Below are 21,365 nucleotides of genomic sequence, written 5' to 3' on the forward strand. Positions count from 1 at the left end.
TGATATGTACCTTACTAGTGCTCGTAGTAGCCCCTAGGTATTTGATACCCATTTAGTTGCTAATATTAGTAACTCGAAACACGAGCTATCGAATGAACGACACTGGCTAAGAACAAGGTGATGATGCACGTTGGAAGTGTCTCCAAGGTTGATGTGATCGCCATCAGCACGCTCACTCTACCTTCGGGATTAGTTTTAAACTTAGAAAAAAGTTATTTAGTGCATGCGTTAAGCATGAATATTGTATTGACCTTTTTTATTGCGAGACAATTATTCATTGAAGTCATAGAATAATGGTTGTTTTGTTTACATGAATAATATATTTTTATGATCATGCACCCAATATGAATGGTTTGTTGAATCTCGTTTGTAGAAACACACATGTTCATAATATTGATGCTAAAAGATGGAAAGTTAATGATGATAATATCACATACTTGTGGCACTGCTGCTTAGGTCATATTAGTGTAAAGCGCATGGAGAAACTCCATGTTGATTGATCTTTGGACTCACTCAATTTTGAATAGCTTGAGACATGTGAACCATGCCTCCTGTGCAAGATGACTAAAACCCCGTTTACCGGTACGATGGAGTACGCAAGTGACTTATTATAAATAATACATATTGATTTATGCAGTCCACTGAGTGTTGAATCACACGATGGATATCCTTATTTTCATACCTTCACGGATGATTTGAGTAAATACGAGTATATTTACTTGATGAAACACACGTCTGAAGTTTTGAAAAGTGCAAGAAATTTCAGAGTGAAGTTGAAGATCATCGTGACAAGAAGATAAAATGTCTATGATATGATAGTGGAGGTGAATATCTAAGTTAGAGTTTGGTATGCATTTAATACAATGTGCAAATAGCTTCACAACTCATGCCACATGGAACACCTCGGTGTAATGGTGTGTCTGAACATCGTAACCATACTCTATTGGATGTGGTGTGTTCTATGATGTCTCTTATCGGTTTGCCACTATTATTTTGAGGTTATGCATTAGACACAACTGCATTAACTTTAAATAGGGCATCATCTAAATCCGTTGAGACGACACCGTATGAATTATGGATTGGTGAGAAAACTAAGTCGTTGTTTCTTAGAGTTTGGGGATGCAACACTTATGTCTGATAAGCTCGAACCCAAGGAGGGAAAGTGCATCTTCATAAGATACCCTAAAACAACAATTGGGTATACCTTCTAAGAGATCCTGAGGCAAGGTATTTGTTGCCATGAATGGATCATTTCCAAAGAAGGAGGTTCTCTCGAAAGAAGTGAGTGGGAGGAAGGTAGAACTCGATAAGGTTATCGAACCTTCACTTGAATTAAAAACTAGCGCAATACAAAAAGGTGTTCCTGTGATGCGTACACCAATTGAAGAGGAAGCTAATCATGATGATCATAAAACTTTGGACCAAGTTACTACCGAACCTCATAGGTCGACAAGGACACATACTACCGAATAGATATAGTGAACATATCTCGGAAGTCATGTTGTTAGACAATGATAAGACTATGAACTATGAGGAAGCAATTATGGGCCTGAATTCTGACAAATGGCTAGAGGCCATAAAATCCGAGATAGGATCCATGTATGAAAACAAAATATGGACTTTGGTAGACTTACCCGATGACTGGCAGGCCATTGAGGAAAAAATGGATCTTTAAGAACAAGACAAACGCGGATGGTAATACCACTATCTATAAAGTTGAACTTGTTGCAAAGAGGATTCCGACAAGTTAAAGGAGATTAACTGTGATGATACTTTCTCATCTGTAGCGATGCCAAAGTCTGTTGGGATTATGTTAGCAGTTGCTACATTTTTCGAATATGAAACATGGCAGAAGGATGTCAAAACAGCATTTCCTTAACGGTTTTCTTAATGAAAAGTTGTATGTGATACAACCAGAAGGTTTTGTCAATCCTAAGGATGCTAAAAGGTATGCGGGCTCCAATGATCCTTCTATAGACTGGTGCAAGCATCTCGGAGTTGGAATATGCGCTTTGATGAAGTGATCAAAGATTTTAGGTTTACATAAAGTTTATGCAGAAACTTGTATTTAGAAGAAAGTGAGCGGGAGCACTATAGCATTTCTGATAAGTATATGTGGATGACATATTGTTGATTGGAAATGATGTAGAATTTCTGGAAAGCATAAAGAGTTATTTGAAAGGATTTTTTTCAAAGGAAGACCTAGGTAAAGATGCTTAAATATTGGGCATCAAGATCTACATAGATAGATCAAGACGCTTGATAATACTTTCACAAAGCACATACCTTCACAAGATTTTGAAAGAGTTCCAAATCGATCAGTCAAAGAAGGATTTCTTGCTTGTTTTGTAATGTGTGAAGTTGAGTAAGACTTAAAGCTTGACCATGGCAGGAGAAAGAGAAAGGACGAAGGTCGTTCCCTATGTTGTCTTAGCCATACGCTCTATACAGTATGCCATTTTGTGTACCGCACCTGATGTGTGCCTTGCATGAGTATGGCAAGGGGGTACAAGAGTGATCCAAGAGTGGATAACTGTGCATTATCCTTAGGTACCTAAAGAGGACTAAGAAAATGATTCTCGGTTATGAAGGTGATAAAGAGTTTGTCGTAAAGGGTTAGGTTGATTGACTTCAATCCGGATGACTCTGAGTAGCAAACCGGATACGTATAGTGGAGCAGTATTTGGAATAGCTCGAAGTGGAGCGTGATAGAAGCATCTACAGTATGACATAAGGATTTGCAAAGTACACACGAATCTGAATGTTGCTGACTCGTTGACTAAAACCTCTCTCACAAGCAAAACATGATCAAACCCAGAACTCATTGGGTGTGAACCACATGGCGATGTGAACTAGATTATTGACTCTAGTGCAAGTGGTTATTGTCCTATTTCCCTGTTCATGACAAATGTTTATTACCATGCTAGAACTATATTGATTGTAAACTTAGATACATGTGTGGATACATAAACAATATTGTGTCTCTAGTAAGCCTCTACTAGACTAGATCGTTGCTCAAAGATGGTTAAGATTTCCTAACCATAGACATGAGTTGTCATTTGATAACGGGATCACATCACTAGGAGAATGATGTAATGGAAAAGACCCAATCGAAAGCATAGCATTTGATCGTATCACTTAGTTTGTTGCAACTATTTTCTTCATGTCAAGTATATGTTCCTAATACCATGAGATCATGCAACTCCTTCACACCAAATGAATACCTAATGTGCTATCAAACATCACTTCGTAACTGGGTGATCATAAAGGTGCTCTACAGGTATCTCCGAAGGTGTCTGTTGGGTTGGCGTGGATCAAGACTAGGATTTGTTACTCCGTATGACGGACATGTATCTCTAGGCCCTCTCAATAATACAACATCACAAGAAGCTTGCAAGCAATGTGACTAAGGAGTTAGTCACGAGATCTTGTATTACGTAACGAGTAAAGAGACTTGTCTGTAATGAGATTGAACTTGTTATGGAGATACCGATGATTGAATCTCGGGCAAGTAACATATCGTTGGACAAAGGGAACTGCATACGTGATTGACTGAATCCTTGACATTGTGGTTCGACCGATAAAGATCTTAGTGAAATATGTAGGAACCAATATGGGCATCCAGGTCCCGCTATTGGTTATTTACCGGAGAGGTGTCTCGGTCATTTGTACATGATTCTTGAACCCATAGGGTCCGCACGCTCAATGTTCGATGACACTAGCATAATATTGGGATATGTACATTGGTGAACACATGATGTTTAGAGTCCCGGATGACATACCGGACGTCACGAGGAGCTCTGGAATGGTCGGGGTGTAAAGATTTATATATGGGAAGTCACATTTTGGCTACCAGAAAAGTTTCTGGTTTTACCGGTATTGTACCGAAAAGTTTCCCGAAGGTTCTGGAGGGTTTCCGATGAGTCTGGAAGAGTCCCTCCAGCCCCTAGGGCACGCATGGGTTGTAGGGGTCACCCTAGCTTTTTGGGCCAGGGGCACCAACCCCACAGGGCCCATGCGCCTAGGGGGAAGGGAAACCCTAAGGGGAAGGGCTCTCCACTTGGTTTGGAGGGTACTCCTCCATCCTAGGGTCGCCGCCCCTCCTTAGAGGAGGGGCAAAGGCGTTTGAGCCCCTCCCCCTTGCTCCTATATATATAGGAGGGGTGGGAGGGCAGCCACGCACCAATCCCTTCCCCATTCCTTGGGCAGACCCTATCACTTTTTTCCGAGTTCTTCCTCGTTCGTCGTTCCAGAGGCGCTTGGCGAAGCCTTGCTGGTACTACACCACCACCATATCCACCACTCAATCGTGTTGGACGAGATCCCATCTAAGTCTCCACCCTTGCTTTCTGGATCAAGGAGGTGGAGACGTCATTGAGCCGTGCATGTGCTGAACGCAGAGGTATCGTCCGTTCGGCGCTGGATCGCGATTGGATCGTGAAGAGTATGACTACATCAAGCGCGTTATGTACGCTTTCGCTTAACGGTCTATGAGGGTATGTAGACACACACTTATATCTTGTTTCTATGCATATCCATAGATAGATCTTGTGTGTTCGTTCAAAGAAAAATTATTTCCTATGCAATGTTCCCCAATAGGTAGCCCCTGCTTGCGTGGCCGATGCAGGCAGAGCAACTCCATGCATGGCGTGACGTGGGGCAGCTACGGCAGGGTGAGACGCCCTTGTTCCTGGATCCATGGCAGTTTGTCTTCGTCGCCGGCAATGACGCCATGAGTGGGGAGGAAAAGGGAGAGGGAGAGAGAATGGTGGGGTGAAGCTGTGTAAAGTGACTCGGGGTGGATGGATAAGAGACGTGCGGTCAACTGCCTTTGTGACGACGTGCAATTTCTCCGAACAAAAATATGTTGATGTGGATAACCTTGTTGCTTTAAGATTCATGCTGGAAATCTAACGGGCAGGAGGCGTTCTGGACAAGATTGAAACATATCGTATGTCCGTGAGTTATAGATTCCAAAAAAGAATATCTACTCCTATAGGGGGAGTGTGCGGTCGTGATGGTAGGTTTGGTAGCCGGTGTTCACTGGTTTGTTTTCTTCTCTCCTCCCACCTTCGACTGGCTTGTTTTTTCTCCCCTCCTACCTTCGACCATTTTTTCATCTCTGCTCGCACCAACATCTGATTCGTCTGATTTTTTTTCCGTCTCACCTCCTACCATCACCCCTCCATGCTGCTTTGTTGTCCATCGGTTTATTTCCTCTCCACTCTTTCCTTACAAACCAATACTTTCTTAACATACAAAAGATCACATATCTAACTTTCCAAAATTAACCAAATCAATCAATCCCTCCATTAGTGCAATTTTCTTTAGAAAATCCACTTGTTTATTTCCTCTCCACTCTTTCCTTACAAATATGTACTTTCCTAACATACAAAAAAACACAGATCTAACTTTCCTAAATTAATCAAATCAGCTAATCCCTTCATTAGTGCAATTTTTTGTAGCAAACAAGTAATGGATTTTAAGAAATCTGACACGTAAGCATACGTTTTGCTTTTGTTATCCTCCTCCCGCCACAACGTACTTCTCCAAAAAAATGGGGAAAATCCATGTGCATGACCTATGCACGTTCCCCTCCTCTTTTGCAATCCCTAGACGTCGCTCCTATGCTCGGACCACGGGCCTCCGCATGCTGTTGCCCCATGCATGGCGCATGTTCTCGATGCCTCCACGCAATGTTGTAACCCCACTCATGCCGCATGTTTCTCGACGCATCCATGCATGGACACCAGGTTCATCGTTGTCGATGGGACGTGAGTTGAATCAATCTCGAAGTGGTAGATCAATATGTGGGGGTGGCGGTCGGAAATTTGCGAGTGGCAGCAGAGATCCAGGTAGGCCCTCCTCTCCCTCTCTCCTATTTGAAGGTGACGCATGGGCGGAGAAGCTAGGGTGCATGACAACTGGGCAAGACACGGTGATGCATGCATGAGTGCTCAATGCGCGCGTGCTTGATTGTGCTTGGATTAATTATATATAGAATTTTGTATAGGTTTTGCTAGGAGCGCCATTTTTTGTGATGGCCACTTTCTATCCTCTCTGTGTTATCCCTCCTTGCAATGATAGAATGACATGTTGTAGCGACCCGACTCAAAACGAATCAAGCCTCTTTGTATCTATGTCATCCCTGGATCAGTATGCTGGCACACACAGTACATCAATGTATACATCAAAGTACAATCACATGGAAATAGCGTAAAACTGATATATACCTTAAAGATCTCAGCGGAAGCAGTCAAGGGAGTGGAGTCCCAATAAACACCAACGGCAAGTTGAGTGTAGACCGTAACCCTGAATCGTACTCTCACTCGTCGAAGAAAAATATCTGCAACATAAGACGTTGCAGCCGTGTAGGTCAGCATATTGAATATGCCAGCAAGTCACATATGAGAGGGGGTAAAATATCATCTATAATATATGCATATATGGCAGGTGGTGTTGTAAGTTTTAGCGTAAAGCAAACTTTCTCCTACAACAAGAGAGGGGCTAAAAGCAAAATATTACTACGTAGTTGGTTGTTAATGAGATGGTTCCGCCAACCAGTTCTCATACCCAAGTTATCAATACTAGCCGTCAACCCGTGCTTCTGCACGGGCTAGTATTATATATAGGACCAAAAAATGCCGTGTCATTCTCACTTTCAATAAGAATGGCATATAGTACGGAAAATGCACTTCTACACCCGAGCTCAAATGAGCTCAGGTGAACAGTAAATTCATAAAATATTACAAACTTTGACAAATGTTTTAGTAGCTTGCAATATTTCAGCACGAAATCACATTTTTTGAAGTCGTGGCCAAAAAAACAAAATGAGCGATCCAAAATGCTTTGAAAGTAGCATTTTCAAAGCTTCGATTTTGTTTTTTTTTTCACGGCTTCCAAAAATGTGATTTCGTGATGAAATTTTATGGACACTTAGAACATTAGTCAAAGTTTGCTAAAAAAATCAGGTGTTTGAAAAAAAATTAAATATTTTTTGAATTTACTTTTCACCCGAGCTCATATGAGCTCGGGTGGAAAAACATCACGTCCGTATAGTACTTCATACCTAAAGGTTAGACCAATGGAAAAAATGGTTACAATTTAGGAAAATGATTATATAGATATATGAGCTAAACAATTATTGAACTGTACTTGTGTTTTCCTATATAGTAATGTTTGTCTTCCAGTGTCTCTTCCTGTTTGTAAATACAACCATTGTTAGTTTGAGATAGTAATTGGTTTAAACTTAAAGGTTATTATCCATGCATGTGACGCGGAAATATGAACACAGAAATTATGTGTATTCCAACAACTCTATACATACATTCATGGTATTATGATTTCGAAAATTCACATGCCGTGGAGTTGTACTTCCATGCTCTATCATAGAGAAAAGGATGCATATATTTTCAATAACTCTCTTCTTCGACTAAATAAAAAATATTTATAATAAAAGATGCTTAATTTAACTGAAACTGGCCCAGTTTTTGACAGTCGTGATTATAAGGAGATGTGTTGTCGTCGTGCTATCCGTTGGTTTCAACTTTGACCATCCATAATTTAATATAGATTTCTTATGCTTTGCCAAAACAAAAGTTCTAGAAATATTGGTATAGGACATGACATGAGTAAGCTAATTAGAAGGGATACATTTGGTACTATATGAACATGGTAGCAAATTTTTTTCGAGAGTACAACGTGGTAGCAAAAATTAAATAATTTATTTAGTTGCACAATGCTATAAATTAATTGTTCAACCTTAAATAATAGATAAGACACATAACGTCATGGATTTCCATCTGTGTGTGTCATGCTTAGCTTACTACAATATATGCATGCTCTGAATTATATTACATTTTGTGAAAAGATAATCACTATAGCTATCTACAAACAGAACTTGTATAGACTAACAATTGCAACGTTACCTCACATTATTGCATCTAGGCCCTGAGTGTGTAGTTAGTACGCCAAGCTAAGCTAGCTAACATGAATCGTTTTCATACTCGTGAAAGACAAACCTGAGTCTTTCTCATGCCCTCCATAGCTTTGACTTTTGACTCTATCATCATGGACATAATAGTGCTGCCCAGTTGCAATACGAATCAACCAAAGTATGTGATTAGCCGCTAAAACTAACTCGTCGTCAACAGATTGATGAAAAGAATCAGGGGTATCTGTTCGGAAACAAACAAATTGTAAGAACCAACAAAAACTGCATGCTAATATAGTCCAGCACTGTTTGCATCTTACACTTACCAATCCTTTTGATCATCTTGTTTTTTATGCCTCTGCAGCCACATCTAAGCTCTTACTCAAATTCTCAGTATGATCCATAGATTGGCAATAGAGAGACGTCATGAGATTATGTCGCCGGCGTCATAGGAAAACGATCTATGATACATATGCGATCAAAGAAGAACCTGATACATATACGAGAGCCCTAGGCAGCGCAGCAGTCTTGCTGCCAACAATTCAAACCTTAGCTTACTGCTGCACCCTTAATTCATGCCCGTGATGTCTCCTTCCTTCGGTTAGCCGTGCTTCTATTGTGTGCAACCCAACACTGCGGAGAAGAAGGAACTAATCTGCAGCGTCGCTAGGCCTTTTGTTTAAAAGATGATCAGCGATCAATGGAGATTCTCTTTTCAGGGACGGTGATCTGTTTTTTTTTTACCAAAGGACGGTGATCTGTTGAGAATGATAACACGTGAGACATCAGCCTAGATAGGCGTTTTTAATTTTAGATGCCAGGTGATACATTAAGATAAAATGCATGCATGAAAAATCCTAAGACGTGTCCATGCATATTACTTGACGGCAACCATAAAAAATGGCATAAGATGCGTGCACGCTAATAACTTGATGGATGTCAATCTAACTAATCTACACCGTTATAATTCGGTCCCACCGAGATTAACGGCTCCTATTTACTAATTAACGTGGGAATTTTTAGGGAGTCTCTAATTAGTATAGGTATAGATTACCCACATCAAATATATATAATGGTGTTGAGAATTCCAGATAACTTCAGTTCCTTTGGCTCAAGTTGTCCATGACCGTGGACACGGCTAATTGATTAGGTTTGAGTACTCTGCAGAGTTTTGCACACGTTCCCCACAAGATTTGATCGCCTCCGTGTATGTCCTCGCACTTCAGGGTGTTTGAAGACCGGATGATCAAAACATGGTCTTTCAACGGGTCCTTCTGAATCCCTGTCGGTGCCCATCCAATCCTACCGTTCTTCTACATCTGCTGGCACCGCCTGTCCAGAGTCGCCGCGTTGTCCAACCAAGCCAGAGCCCATAATGACTTGTGGCTGTGCAGGTAAGCCTTGGGTCTTGAAAATATCCATCTGTCTCTTTGAGCCTGGGTGAAGCTTTCCGCAAGATGTCATGGCACGTCTCCAGCATCCCGGGTCATTCACTGGTTTCTCGAGGGATCCGATCAACCGTCCTTCACCCAGATTTGCATTGCATCACGAGGTCTTGAAAAGTCTTGACTTAACCGGTCTTGGTTATTAAATTATTCTCACATCACTCGTGATAAACTCTCAACCAGAATCTCGTCTACTCAAGCATAGCAATATGAAATTTGTCGTCCCGGGCCAAGTAACGGGGTTGTTGGGTGCCTACCACATGATACTACAATATGTAACCATAATTTCCAAGTACCTAGTCAGCATGCAAATTGGGCATAGGATGGTAGAACTACCATGCATAAAACATAGGTGATACATGATCAAATGACTTGCCTGGTATTACTTGATGAAGATAGTCGCTCTCAAAATCCTGATAATTCTACTCGCCACATTCCGAGCAATCTATCGTAAACAAATAGCATTCAATAAACATTCATGCAAAAAAGGAAGAACCAAGAGAACATAAGAACAAAGCATGTCTTGGTGCAAAATAACAACGTACTAAGGTTTAATAAAAAAAATAGGGCCTTATAGTTTTGTAAAAGGAACGGTGAAAGGGGTCAACTCAAAAGAGTCAAAGGATGATCAACTATAGCTATATAAGCTCGACTTGCATACACTATGGGAGATGATCAAAAATATTGGGAGAACAACATGAATGTTGTTTGACAAATAGTATAAGACATAAGAATTTATTTGTAAAAAGAATTTCTTGAAATGGAGAACTACAACGCAAGTTATAGCGAATTGAAGTATGAATGGAATTTGCATTAAAAGGTCAAGAGAGGTTGAAATGAAGTACGATGGTTACGTACAAAAATATATGACATGAGTGTTTTAGGGGTAAAAAGAATCAATTGAAAAGGTGGTACGATTTGCAAGATAAGATCAAATGAATGTTCGAATACAAATTTGAATCGCTCAAATTTGTAAGGTTCAAAGGTCGAAACTAATGATGCTACTGGATATAGGAGATCAATATGAGCGTGTAGAAAAAAGAATCACTAGATTTGAAATAGCGGATCAAAAGATACAAATACTTCAATATAAAATTTGAATCGGCTTAGAACGATGTGAACCCTTTTGGGCACTAATAGATAAATCTGATTTGATCAAAATTATAAGTTTATAAGTTAAAACTAATGATACAAACGGAAATATTTCTTTGATACGAATCCGACGCAATTAGATTCATCTAAAACGGAGCTACGGATAAAAAGATATGATCAAAAGAAGTTTGAATATGAGTGTGAACAAATTTCAAATTTTGAAAATTTCGAAAAGCTGATATGATAGGTTCACCGGATAGGTGGGATCAAGACGAAACTCTAGGCGTTGGTTTCATCTAATTCGGATAAACGAGTAAAAAGTTATGGCTATTTGAAAAATCAGGGCCAAGCTGTTTTACGGAAGAAATATGCTATGCCTAAAAGAATTCTAGGACTAATGTGTAAATACAGAGACTAATCGATATATCTAATTACTCTAACGTATACTAGTTTAGGAATACTAGTCTAGAAATAATAAACTACGGGAGTATAAAAAAATACGAAGAGAAATACCTTTAGACTGCAGAGTAAGAATTAAATTTAATGAGGAGACGACTTCGAGAAATCCCGCCGAAGAGAAAACAATATTTTTATTTTATAAACCTAGTCAAACCAAAATATTGATTTAACCCAAAATAGATGATTTTTGGATGCTCCTATGGGTCTATATTTATAGGTGGAAGGGAGGTCTAAAGGTCTATAGATAGCCAATGTGGGACTAAACATATACGTAATGTAGGTAAACTAGAAAAAAGAGGGAAATGGAAGTGTCGCATGGGCCAAAACAATTCGGCCACCGCGCGCGCGCACGTGCATGGTCACGTGAGCTTCTTTTTCGGTTTTTTTTAAATTGGTTTTAAACAACAAAAGAAAGGGAATAATAAAATATTATATATAGGCATATTATATATCAAAATTTTCAGAATAAAATTTCCTACAACATGAACATTTTATTTTTCACAAAATAAAAACTTTTTAATCCAATAAAATCCAAATTTTGTCCTTAAAATTTTTGGCGCTATTTTTCTTCTCACTTTTTTGGGGGGGTGTCATGTTACCTCCTCTCTTTCTTGCTTGGCAAGTATATTGTCAGGAAAATTTTTATGGTTGAAATCTTGTGCCAAAAATAAATTAAAAATTAAAATCAAAAATCAAAGGAAAATTCAAATGTCACATCCATTCAAATTCTTTATAATTGAAGAAGTCACGTTATCTTCTCTCACTGATTTTAAATGGACGAATTTGAATTCAAAAAAAAAATGGGAAAGTCATTTTAATCCCTCTCATTTTTTTTAGAAGTTTCAATCACTCAAACAAACAAACAAACAATCTAATAATTATATTAACATTCCAAAATTTAATATTTTGGGATGTTACACATGTATTTTTGTTTGAGCAGGGTATAGTGCAGCGAACACAATCCAAATATCCCGGGCTCCGTCCCGCGGCAAGAGTGATCAGCAATCAACAAAACTTGTTATACATGTTGCGCCTCCTAATCCTCTCGTGCATCCACCTCCTTGGATTCCGATGCTAGCAATGGCACGTGCCAGTTGTGGTAGCCTTCGGCGATGGCCCTTTCAATTAATTTTACAGCAGCGGCTGCCACACTAGATGTCCTTTGTATCTCTTACCCGACCTATATGTCGGGTTCTTGCAGATTTGGAAACAAGAATTGCTATACTGAAGACCATCAATTTCTTGTGACTCCATGGCTGACATCAATCAAGCATCGGTGCTAACGTTCCTTAGCTCTAAACTATGGGCTTTAGATACACTTATTCTGGTAAGAATAAACCATGTTTATTTTTCGTTTTTTTTACCATTTTTTACATGCAAATCACAGTAACGGACTTTAGAGTTGGTCCTTCTATTGATCAGTCGTAGAGGTTATGATTCTATATAGTTCAGAGTTGTTATTAATCATCCTTGTTTGTTGAGTTAAAAACTTCACATAGATAATGGCATTGTCATGTTTTATAATTGAAAGGCGGAATAATGGAGCCGCGGCTTCCGCCTCATGCTTTCTCTACTTTGAATGGTTTCACTGGAAAAGGAGGAGCAAGGATGCCCCCATACTTGTAGGTCTTCACCCTACTCCTTTTAACCATTAATAATTTGGTGATAGATTCTTAACATTTGTGCACCAAATTGTGGGTCATGCTCCTCCATGCAATCGTACGACCTTCTTCCTCTCTCTGTACTAATCCGATCAGACGGGTTCATACAAATTCAGACATGTTTCACCATTGAAAGGAGGATAGAAAATTACAATATCATATCACAAGTTTGTATCCCTCCTCTGTTCACATTAGTAAAACTACTTAATTGCAAGTGAGTGGTAGCTCCTCCACCTCACCCCCCCCCCCCTCCCTCCTCCTTAATTTAGTCTAGCAGATGCACGAATTGGCATTGATACAGCTTGTACAACTTAAAAGTTATAATGGTCAGTCTACTTTGTGGTATCTTCTCTTACAAACATGTAATGTTGTGTACATATGTAGTCCCAGTTTAACAAAGGATGTTTGTTTAAGTCGAGGATGAGTTTAACGTGCAGATGGGATACCAGGAACATGTTTGCGGTCGGTTGCCATGGGATTGCACTACCTGATGTAGCACCAGTACACTGCATTGCAACCTCAAGAATGGCATGCTAGAGGAAGTCTTTTATTTAGCTTCACTTCATATGAAACCGTCTCACAGGTAAATATTGATCTTCTCATTTTTGAGATTTTGGTGTTCAATGCACGTAAATCTATTAGCTTACTGGATGTAGTATAGATATTTCTAGAATTTACAATGTGGTTCTCATGCTTATTGGTTTAACTTGATTAGAAAAAATTAAACCTATGTTATTCGAGTTTTTGTGGGGACCGTTCTTGATTCTAGGATGCAAGTTAATTATGTTATAATTCTAATGACACTGTATATTGTATAATTTAAGATATTACTTGTTATAATTCTATTAAGTGATACTTATGCATCTTACAACCAACATGTGTAGTGATAATGTTAAAGCAAATGCTTTTTTGGAACCATAGACATGCAACATTATACTGCCAAAACAAGTCTTTGGTTATCCATTTGATCATTGCTTCCTTCCATAGATTCTATCATGTTTTGTTTTTTTCCCGGTTAACAACATGCAAACAAGGGTAGTGAATAGTGTTTTCTACATCATTTTATTAGACTCTCTTCTGAATTTGGTTTTCCAAGTTATCTGAACAATGAGTGGACTTTGCTTCTGTGCCATTTAGTCAGTGAAATGAGTAAGAGAAAAGATTGTATTTTTAGTTGTGAGAATGCCATAGTTCATTTGACTCTGCCATGCCTTTCAATGGTAATCGACACAACCACTTAATCTGCCCATGAGGCAGCATGAGACCAATGTCGAAGCCAAGTTTGTGCGCCTTGCATGCGATCTCGATGGGATCTACTCATTCACCTTCTTAAAATTGAAATTTGTTGCCAATTATAGTTGCATGCGGGGATTGGTTTCCAGTCTCGTAGTTATTGGTATCTTTTAGAAGGGAGATTACTTTGTTTTAGGTTACCGGATGTTGTTATCTTTGTTTTGATTGCTTTCTTATATGCAACTGAATATTTGTGACATCAACTTTGTTTCATTCAGTTTTGTGTTCTGTTTTGATTTTACTTAAATTGTACACCTAGACAAGATAGTACTATAACAACATTAGCATCATTTGTGGCCAACCTATACTCTTTGAAGCTTGCACATGTCCTATTTGACATTATTTTGTACAATATTTAGTTATTTGCTCTCTAACTAACACTAACTGCACATTCATCATTTGCTGAAATTTTGTTTTCCCCTTCATTCAAAATAGCACGCTATTCTTTCTTGTGTTGTACAAGCTAAAATTGTGCTATACGGAGCTGTCAACATTATCATATGATATTTTGAACAATTTTCTACTAAACAGTTGACTAGAATATGCTTTCTATACTTTCCACTCGGTTCACTCTCTAAAGTTTAACTTAGTGATTCAGGGGAAAAAGGAGGGCAAGGGAGACGTGAGGGCCAAGATCTACCTGCACATGATGCAAGATTAGTAGCCAGTCGCGAGTAATGCAGGTCTGACCTTTCCCACCTAGATGGTGCCTTGCTGAATATTTAAAACATGTCATGGTACCATTCTCGGCATTCGGTACATCATCCCATCAGTTAATTATTTCAAGATCCAAAAATATATGGACCAAAAAAGGTGGTTTTAGGACATAAAAAAATCATTTTGTCTATGTACCAATATTCCTAACTTTTCTGTCTACAATGGTGTTGATACTTCCTAGAGGCGGTTTCCTAACTTAGAGGAAGATGGTGGAAAGAGCGGAGCAGGTGATAGGAATCATGTTTATCTCGTGAGGCAAATTCCACCATAAATCTATCCTGAATGTGACAATCCCAACTTCTTCTCTCAAGATTTTATTATCCTATATTGCTTGTAAAACATATTTTTCAAGCTTCAATGTGTGACAAGCTTTTCAATGTAATTTGGTTTTTATAGGTCGTTTTGTTCTTGATGTCCTTCAATTGTATTACTTTTCTTGGTAAATTTCAGATATGAGATGCCCTTTTGGTGTCTTGTCTCTAAGGGAAGGGTGATTTAGTGAGATAGTTTGAGAGGTCAACGGAAATAGAGCATGTGTGTAAAGAGACAATGCCTTGTTATGAACAAAGTGAAGTTTTTTTTCGAGAGTACCAAAGTTAAGCGTTTGAGAAGTGGGTACTTCACTACATGATGAAAGGGATGTGGTGGTTGCAAGAGTAAAGCAGAAAGATATCATGTTGGTGTTGGCTAGGCTACGGTCTTAAGCTATAGGAGACATTGCCCTTCTTGAAATAGGCTTTCGCCCCACTATATGAATATAGCAACCGCCCGATACAACGGTGAGATCATTGTTGGGGCAAACAACACAAGCACACCCGAACGAAAAGAAAGAGAAATGAGAAAGAAACTAATGCCAACATTGCCGTATCAATGAAAATGATGATGACACGCAACCGTTGCCCCCTCCAGAGAATTCCCACCATGCTCCTGGCACTTCGAATCGCGCATACCAATCAACACCTTCGAGAAGGAACGCGGCAGCAGAAGGGGGTTAGGGGGAGGGTGGGACGTTGTAGGGAGAGAGGATCCCTCGGTTTCCTCGCTCAGGAAGATGACGCGGGGCGGCACGATCTTGGATTCTTGGACACCTTCAAAGTCTCCCCTCGCGTAGATCGTTCGTAGAATCATAGACCAATCTACAACTAGAGACATTGCCCTTGGCGTAGAATAACCATGCTTGGTACCTTTATCAGTTGTTCTACCACACTGGTATTTAGCTACCTTTACTATTAAAATGGAGTTCGTATTTGTTTCATTTTCTCACACCTCCGTAAGTTACGCTATCCCATCTCCCCCCGATTTTTTTCCAACACACAACTCTCACTGAATTGTTTTCATCGAACCCCACACATACCCTCGACTAGTTTTTCTCTCTTCTATAGATAATTTCCGCTCGGTCCTGATCTCCTTCTCGATTTTGGGTTTTCCTTCCAATCCAGCCACACCCAATCTGAACCTAGAGAGGAGGGAAAGCATAGGGGAACACGATGCCATGCAAACATGACGGGAAAGATAGGAGATAGAGTCACTCGAGCAGTAAGGGCAGGGAGACGGCCCACACACAGGGGCGGCCTGACGCTAAATACGAGCATGGAGACGGGGCGAGAGTTGTGGGCAATGTAAAGATTTTTGGTATTAGGTTGTTGTTGCTGCTTATTCAGCCGCCGCTGCTATGCTACTATTGATGTTTGTGTCGTTGCTGCTGATACATAGAGCAGGGAGTGGGGGAGAGATGTTCAACAACAAAAAGAGAGAGATGATATGAGATTCTTTATTGTACGGTATTGTTGCTGCTATGATGAGAGAGGGGGAGAAGGAGAGGGAGAGGGAGAGAGGGAGAGGGAAAGATAGAGAGAGAGTGTGTGTATGTTGTGTATTGCTTCCTCGTGTATTTATTTTATAATTAACTTTCCTTTTGATTTTGATAAATACAACAGGAATCACTACATAAATTTGTCGAGTGCGGAAAAAAACGAGACTATCGATGTATTTTGGTTCACCTGAAGAAGCACCGTTCGTGTAATGTGGTTGAGGGAGTATGGGATTAAGGGGTCCTCGGGTAGTCTGCTTGCTTTGTCGAGGCCGGCTTAATGGGCCATACTAATTGAACGTCGGACTATGTGGTCATCTCGTATTCAAGGAGGAAAGCACGGAAGACCGGCGTGATGTCCAAGTAAAGTAGACCAGGTCGGTCCATCCGCCCTGAGCTGGAGGTCGGTTGTATGTAACCCTAGATACCCTAGTGGTTATATAAACCCGGGGGTCTTCGTCCATGTGAGGGAGTTATCTCATCTAGGGTTTAGCTTATACGATCTCGAGGTAGATCAACTCTGTAATTATCATCCACATCAAAATAATGAAGCAGGGCGTAGGGTTTTACCTCCTCAAGAGGGCCCTAACCTGGGTAAATATTGTCTCCCCTTCTTCTCCTACAATCCATCGATCCAAGGTCCATAGTTAGGGACCCCCTATAGGCCATACTTCGGCTCCACCCACTTCCCGAATTGTCGTTCCTCTAGTTCGGGGAACGATACAGAAATACTTCATCCATAGATCGAAGTGTGGCTCGCAACCCAGGAACATCTCGCACAAGGCCACAAAGCCTGAGATGTGAAGGATGGAGCGGGGGTGAGATTGTGGAGCTGCAGCCCATAGAACTTCAACAAACCCCTCAAGAAGGGGTGAACGGGGAAGCCCACCCCTCGCAGTAAGAAAGAAACAAAGCAGGCCCTTCCTCCCCTTTGAGAGGAAGGAAAGTTTTCTGCAAAGGCTTCGCCATTGGCAGAGGCCAGTTCGGCGCGAGTGGGCGCGAGGTCCGACAGGGGGAGTTATCCTTGAGTTTCGAGTTCGTGCAAACAAAGAAGGGAAACAAAGCAACTGGCCCAGTCTCCCGGAAGTGGGCCAAGGGGGCGTGAGGAGGAACCTGCCATGACTCTAGAGTGCAGGAAGCCTAGGGTTTTTTGTTGACACTCGGAGGGCGATGGAGCCCTGGAACGGATTTCAATTTGTTTATAAAGGGTGTTACCTCCTTTGGTTATAGGGAGCGGTTCCATCAAGGATAGATAAAAGTACTTGCCTTCATTAAAGCACGTGAAAATTGAGAATTATTATTAATCTTTGTGCAGAATTGAAGGTTGTGGGTCCCGTTATGCTTCGATAACCATGAGTCGTGCAGGGACTAAATCATCATTCCATGATCGGAGGAAATAAGGGAACTCTCCTTGCAAGCCGAACACTCTGGGCGCGAGCATTAGAAGACCCTGCACATCGGCGTTGAAGGCCAGTTCGGGGGCTACTAAGGGAGTCCGGGACTAAGGGGTCCTCGCGTAGTCGGCTCGCTTTGTAGAGGCCAACTTAATGGGCCGTACTAACTAAAGGTCGAATTGTGTGTTCATCTCGTATTCAAGGAAGAAAGCACCAAAGACCGACGTTGTGTCCAAGTAAAGTAAACTAGGTCGGTCCATCCGTCCTGAGATAGAGGTCGGTTGTATGTAACCCTAGATCCCCTAGTGGATGTATAAATCCAGGGGTCCTCATCCATGTGGGGGGAGTTATCTCATCTAGGGTTTAGCTTATACGATCTCGAGGTAGATCAACTCTGTAATTATCGTCCACATAAATATAATCAAGCAGGACGTAGGGTTTTACCTCTTCAAGAGAGCCCGAACCTGGGTAAATATTGTCTTCCTACTTCTCCTGCAATCCATTGATCCAAGGTCCACAGTTCGGAACCCCCTACCCGAGATCTGTCAGTTTTGACACACACAGCAATACCTTCACATGTTGTTGTTCTTGAGGATAAGGTATGCAGCAATGCTATGTTTTATTTCACATGAATCTTTTGATCTTCAATTACCATGTGAAGTGTTGTTATGTTGTCTAAATGATGCATTCATACCAATGCGGTTACTGAAAAGGTGAAGGTTGAGTCATGAGTTGTCCTAGAACATTAACTACTGATGCTACTGATGACAAAGATATAGTCATTGTGTTTTGCAAAAAAAAATGATAATTGATGTTCATATATTATATTCCATGTCGATGGCTTAACCAAGTCTTTTTTCTTCTTCTTCAACACCTTCATCATTTCTCAATTGACGAAGTAACTAATGTAATTATGATGAAATGAACTAAAAACCCATCGAGTTATACATATTCAAATGAAATGCATACAAATAATTATAGTATATATCATAATACCAAAGGTCAAGATGATGTTATTGACAGGGACCAAATATTTATCGATTTTTATACAACAATAGAGACGTATACTACTGTATGATCAGAACAAGAAATTAAAGAAGGCACGGCCATTCTGTAGTAGTAGGATTTATAATCCAGCTCGTGCCTTGTTCATTGGTTTGTCAACCTTGGCCCCACCCCACGCACACTCCCTGTCCTCCAGACCTCCACCAAGGGCAAAGGCTCACCCAACCCACTCCATGGGGATCTCCGTCGCCGTCCCCTCCCTCCTCCTCCTCTCCGCCGCCCTCCTCCTGCCGCCGGCAGCTGCGGGATTCTCCTTCACCTACAACTTCACCGCCGTCTCGGACTCGGCCCCATCGGGCATCTCCTTCCAGGGCGACGCCTTCTTCAACAAGTTCATCCGCCTCACCCGCGACGAGCGCGTCGGGCCCCTCACCAGCAGCGCCGGCCGGGCCTTCTTCTCCCGCCCCATCCCACTCTTTGACCCTGTCTCCCGCCGCCCCGCCTCGTTCGCCTCCGCCTTCTCCTTCTCCATCTCCGCCCCCGAACCCTCCGCCGCCTCCGGCGACGGCCTCGCCTTCTTCCTCTCCCCGTTCCCCTCAGTCCTCCCCAACAGATCCGCTGGCGGCCTTCTCGGGCTCTTCAACTCCTCCGCCCGCAACGGGGGTCGCTCCCTCGTCGCCGTCGAATTCGACACCTACAGGAACGATTGGGATCCCAGCGACGACCACGTCGGCATCGACCTCGGGGGCATCGCCTCCGTGGCCACCGCCGACTGGCCGACCAGCATGAAGGACGGCCGCACGGCGCACGCGCGCGTCGCGTACGACGCTGAGGCCAAGAACCTCACCGTGGCCCTCTCCTACGGCGACGCTCCCCCCACGGACGTCCTTCTGTGGTACGCCGTCGATTTGAGGGAACACCTGCCTGACTCCGTGGCCGTTGGCTTCTCCGCCGCCACTGGCGAGGCCGCCGAGCTGCACAAGGTCCTGTACTGGGATTTCACCTCCAGCGTCGACAGCAAAGAGCAGACGGTGATGCTGTGGGTGATATTGGGATTGTGCGGATTCCTTGTTGTGCTGGTCGGTGCAGGGGTTGTTTGGTTCGTCAAGGAATGGAGGAAGACAGGGGAATGTGTGCCCTATGTCGACATCGACGATGCAATGGGGTACGACGAGCTAACTGACGAGTTCATCGTGCAGAGCGGGCCAAGACGGTTCCGTTATGCTGAATTGGTGGCGGCAACCAACAATTTCTCCGAGCAGAGGAAGCTCGGGCAGGGCGGGTTCGGTGCTGTTTACCGGGGGTTCTTGAAGGAGCTCCGTCAGGAGGTGGCCATCAAGAGGGTCTCCAAGGGGTCGACGCAGGGGCGCAAGGAGTACGCAGCCGAGGTACGCATCATCAGCCAGCTGCGCCACCGGCATTTGGTCCGGCTTGTCGGGTGGTGCCATGAACACCGTGGTGACTTCTTGCTCGTCTATGAGCTCATGCCCAATGGCAGCGTCGACCAGCACCTCTACGGCAAAGGCGTGCACCTCACCTGGCCGACACGGTATGACATTGCACTGGGCCTCGCGTCGGCATTGCTCTACCTCCACGAGGAGTGCCTTCAGTGCATCGTGCACCGCGACATCAAGCCGAGCAATGTGATGCTGGATGCCACCTTCAGTGCCAAGCTCGGCGACTTTGGCCTTGCCAAGCTAGTTGAGCATGGCAGCCAGCCCTACACCACCGTCCTGGCTGGCACGTTAGGCTACTTGGCGCCAGAGTGCCTGACGACAGGCAAGGCAAGCCGGGAATCGGACGTGTACAGCTTCGGCGTCGTGGCACTGGAGATTGCTTGCGGACGACAGCCATCGGAGCCCACGGCGGAGCCGAGCAAGGCAAGGCTGGTGCCGTGGGTGTGGGAGCTTTATGGGAAGAAAGCCCTTCTCGAAGCGGCGGACTGGAGGTTGAAGGGGGAGTTTGACGAGAAGCAGATGGAGCATCTGATGGTGGTCGGACTATGGTGCGCTCATCCGGACTACACGCATAGGCCAAGCATCAGGCAGGCCCTGAATGCCCTGAAATTTGAGGCGCCATTGCCTGTGCTAGCGCCGAAGATGCCGGTGCCGACGTTCTTCCCTTTGCCTGACTTGGCTGCTCTGGTATCATCAGTTGGAGGTGCGCAGAACCCAGGCGTTACTGAGTGCGAGTCATCAGGGGCTAATGCTGGCCAACGGTCTTCGGTGAGGGATAGACTTCTGGAGCCATGAATGTGGTGGATTTGTTGAAGCTGCTGTCGCGATGATTTTGTTTGTTTCGCATATTGTGCTGCAACATGGTTTCACATATTGTGCTGCAACATGGAGGCGTGATCGATTGTATATCTGTATCAGTTGAGCTTGGTTTTGTATAGCATGGAAATGAGTTGGGTTATATCGGTCAAAAAGACCTAACAAGAAGAAACATTTCGAGGCAGTTTTGAGATATTAGGTTGAGTCAGGTGATAAAGCTGCTAGATTGCTTTAACTCCAACGTCACTCGTGTGAGATTATAGCCGATACAAGCAAACTAGAT

General features: G+C 42.5%; 1 protein-coding gene across 1 annotated transcript; it reads left to right on the forward strand.

The window, feature by feature from the left end:
- The first annotated feature begins 18,940 nt into the window (after positions 1 to 18,940).
- Positions 18,941 to 21,266, forward strand: LOC123444564 (L-type lectin-domain containing receptor kinase IX.1-like). Its single transcript, XM_045121332.1, has one exon. It carries the CDS (start codon positions 19,043 to 19,045, stop codon positions 21,059 to 21,061), a length of 2,019 nt encoding a protein of 672 aa, XP_044977267.1. The 5' UTR covers positions 18,941 to 19,042; the 3' UTR covers positions 21,062 to 21,266.
- Positions 21,267 to 21,365: the final 99 nt, after the last annotated feature.

This window comes from Hordeum vulgare, chromosome 3H (assembly GCF_904849725.1).
Source record: "Hordeum vulgare subsp. vulgare chromosome 3H, MorexV3_pseudomolecules_assembly, whole genome shotgun sequence".
NCBI lineage: Eukaryota > Viridiplantae > Streptophyta > Magnoliopsida > Poales > Poaceae > Hordeum > Hordeum vulgare.

What these genes read in the sequence shown, in the direction of transcription:
- LOC123444564 (XM_045121332.1), top strand. Translation starts at nt 19,043, where the DNA reads ATGGGGATCTCCGTCGCCGTCCCCTCCCTCCTCCTCCTCTCCGCCGCC.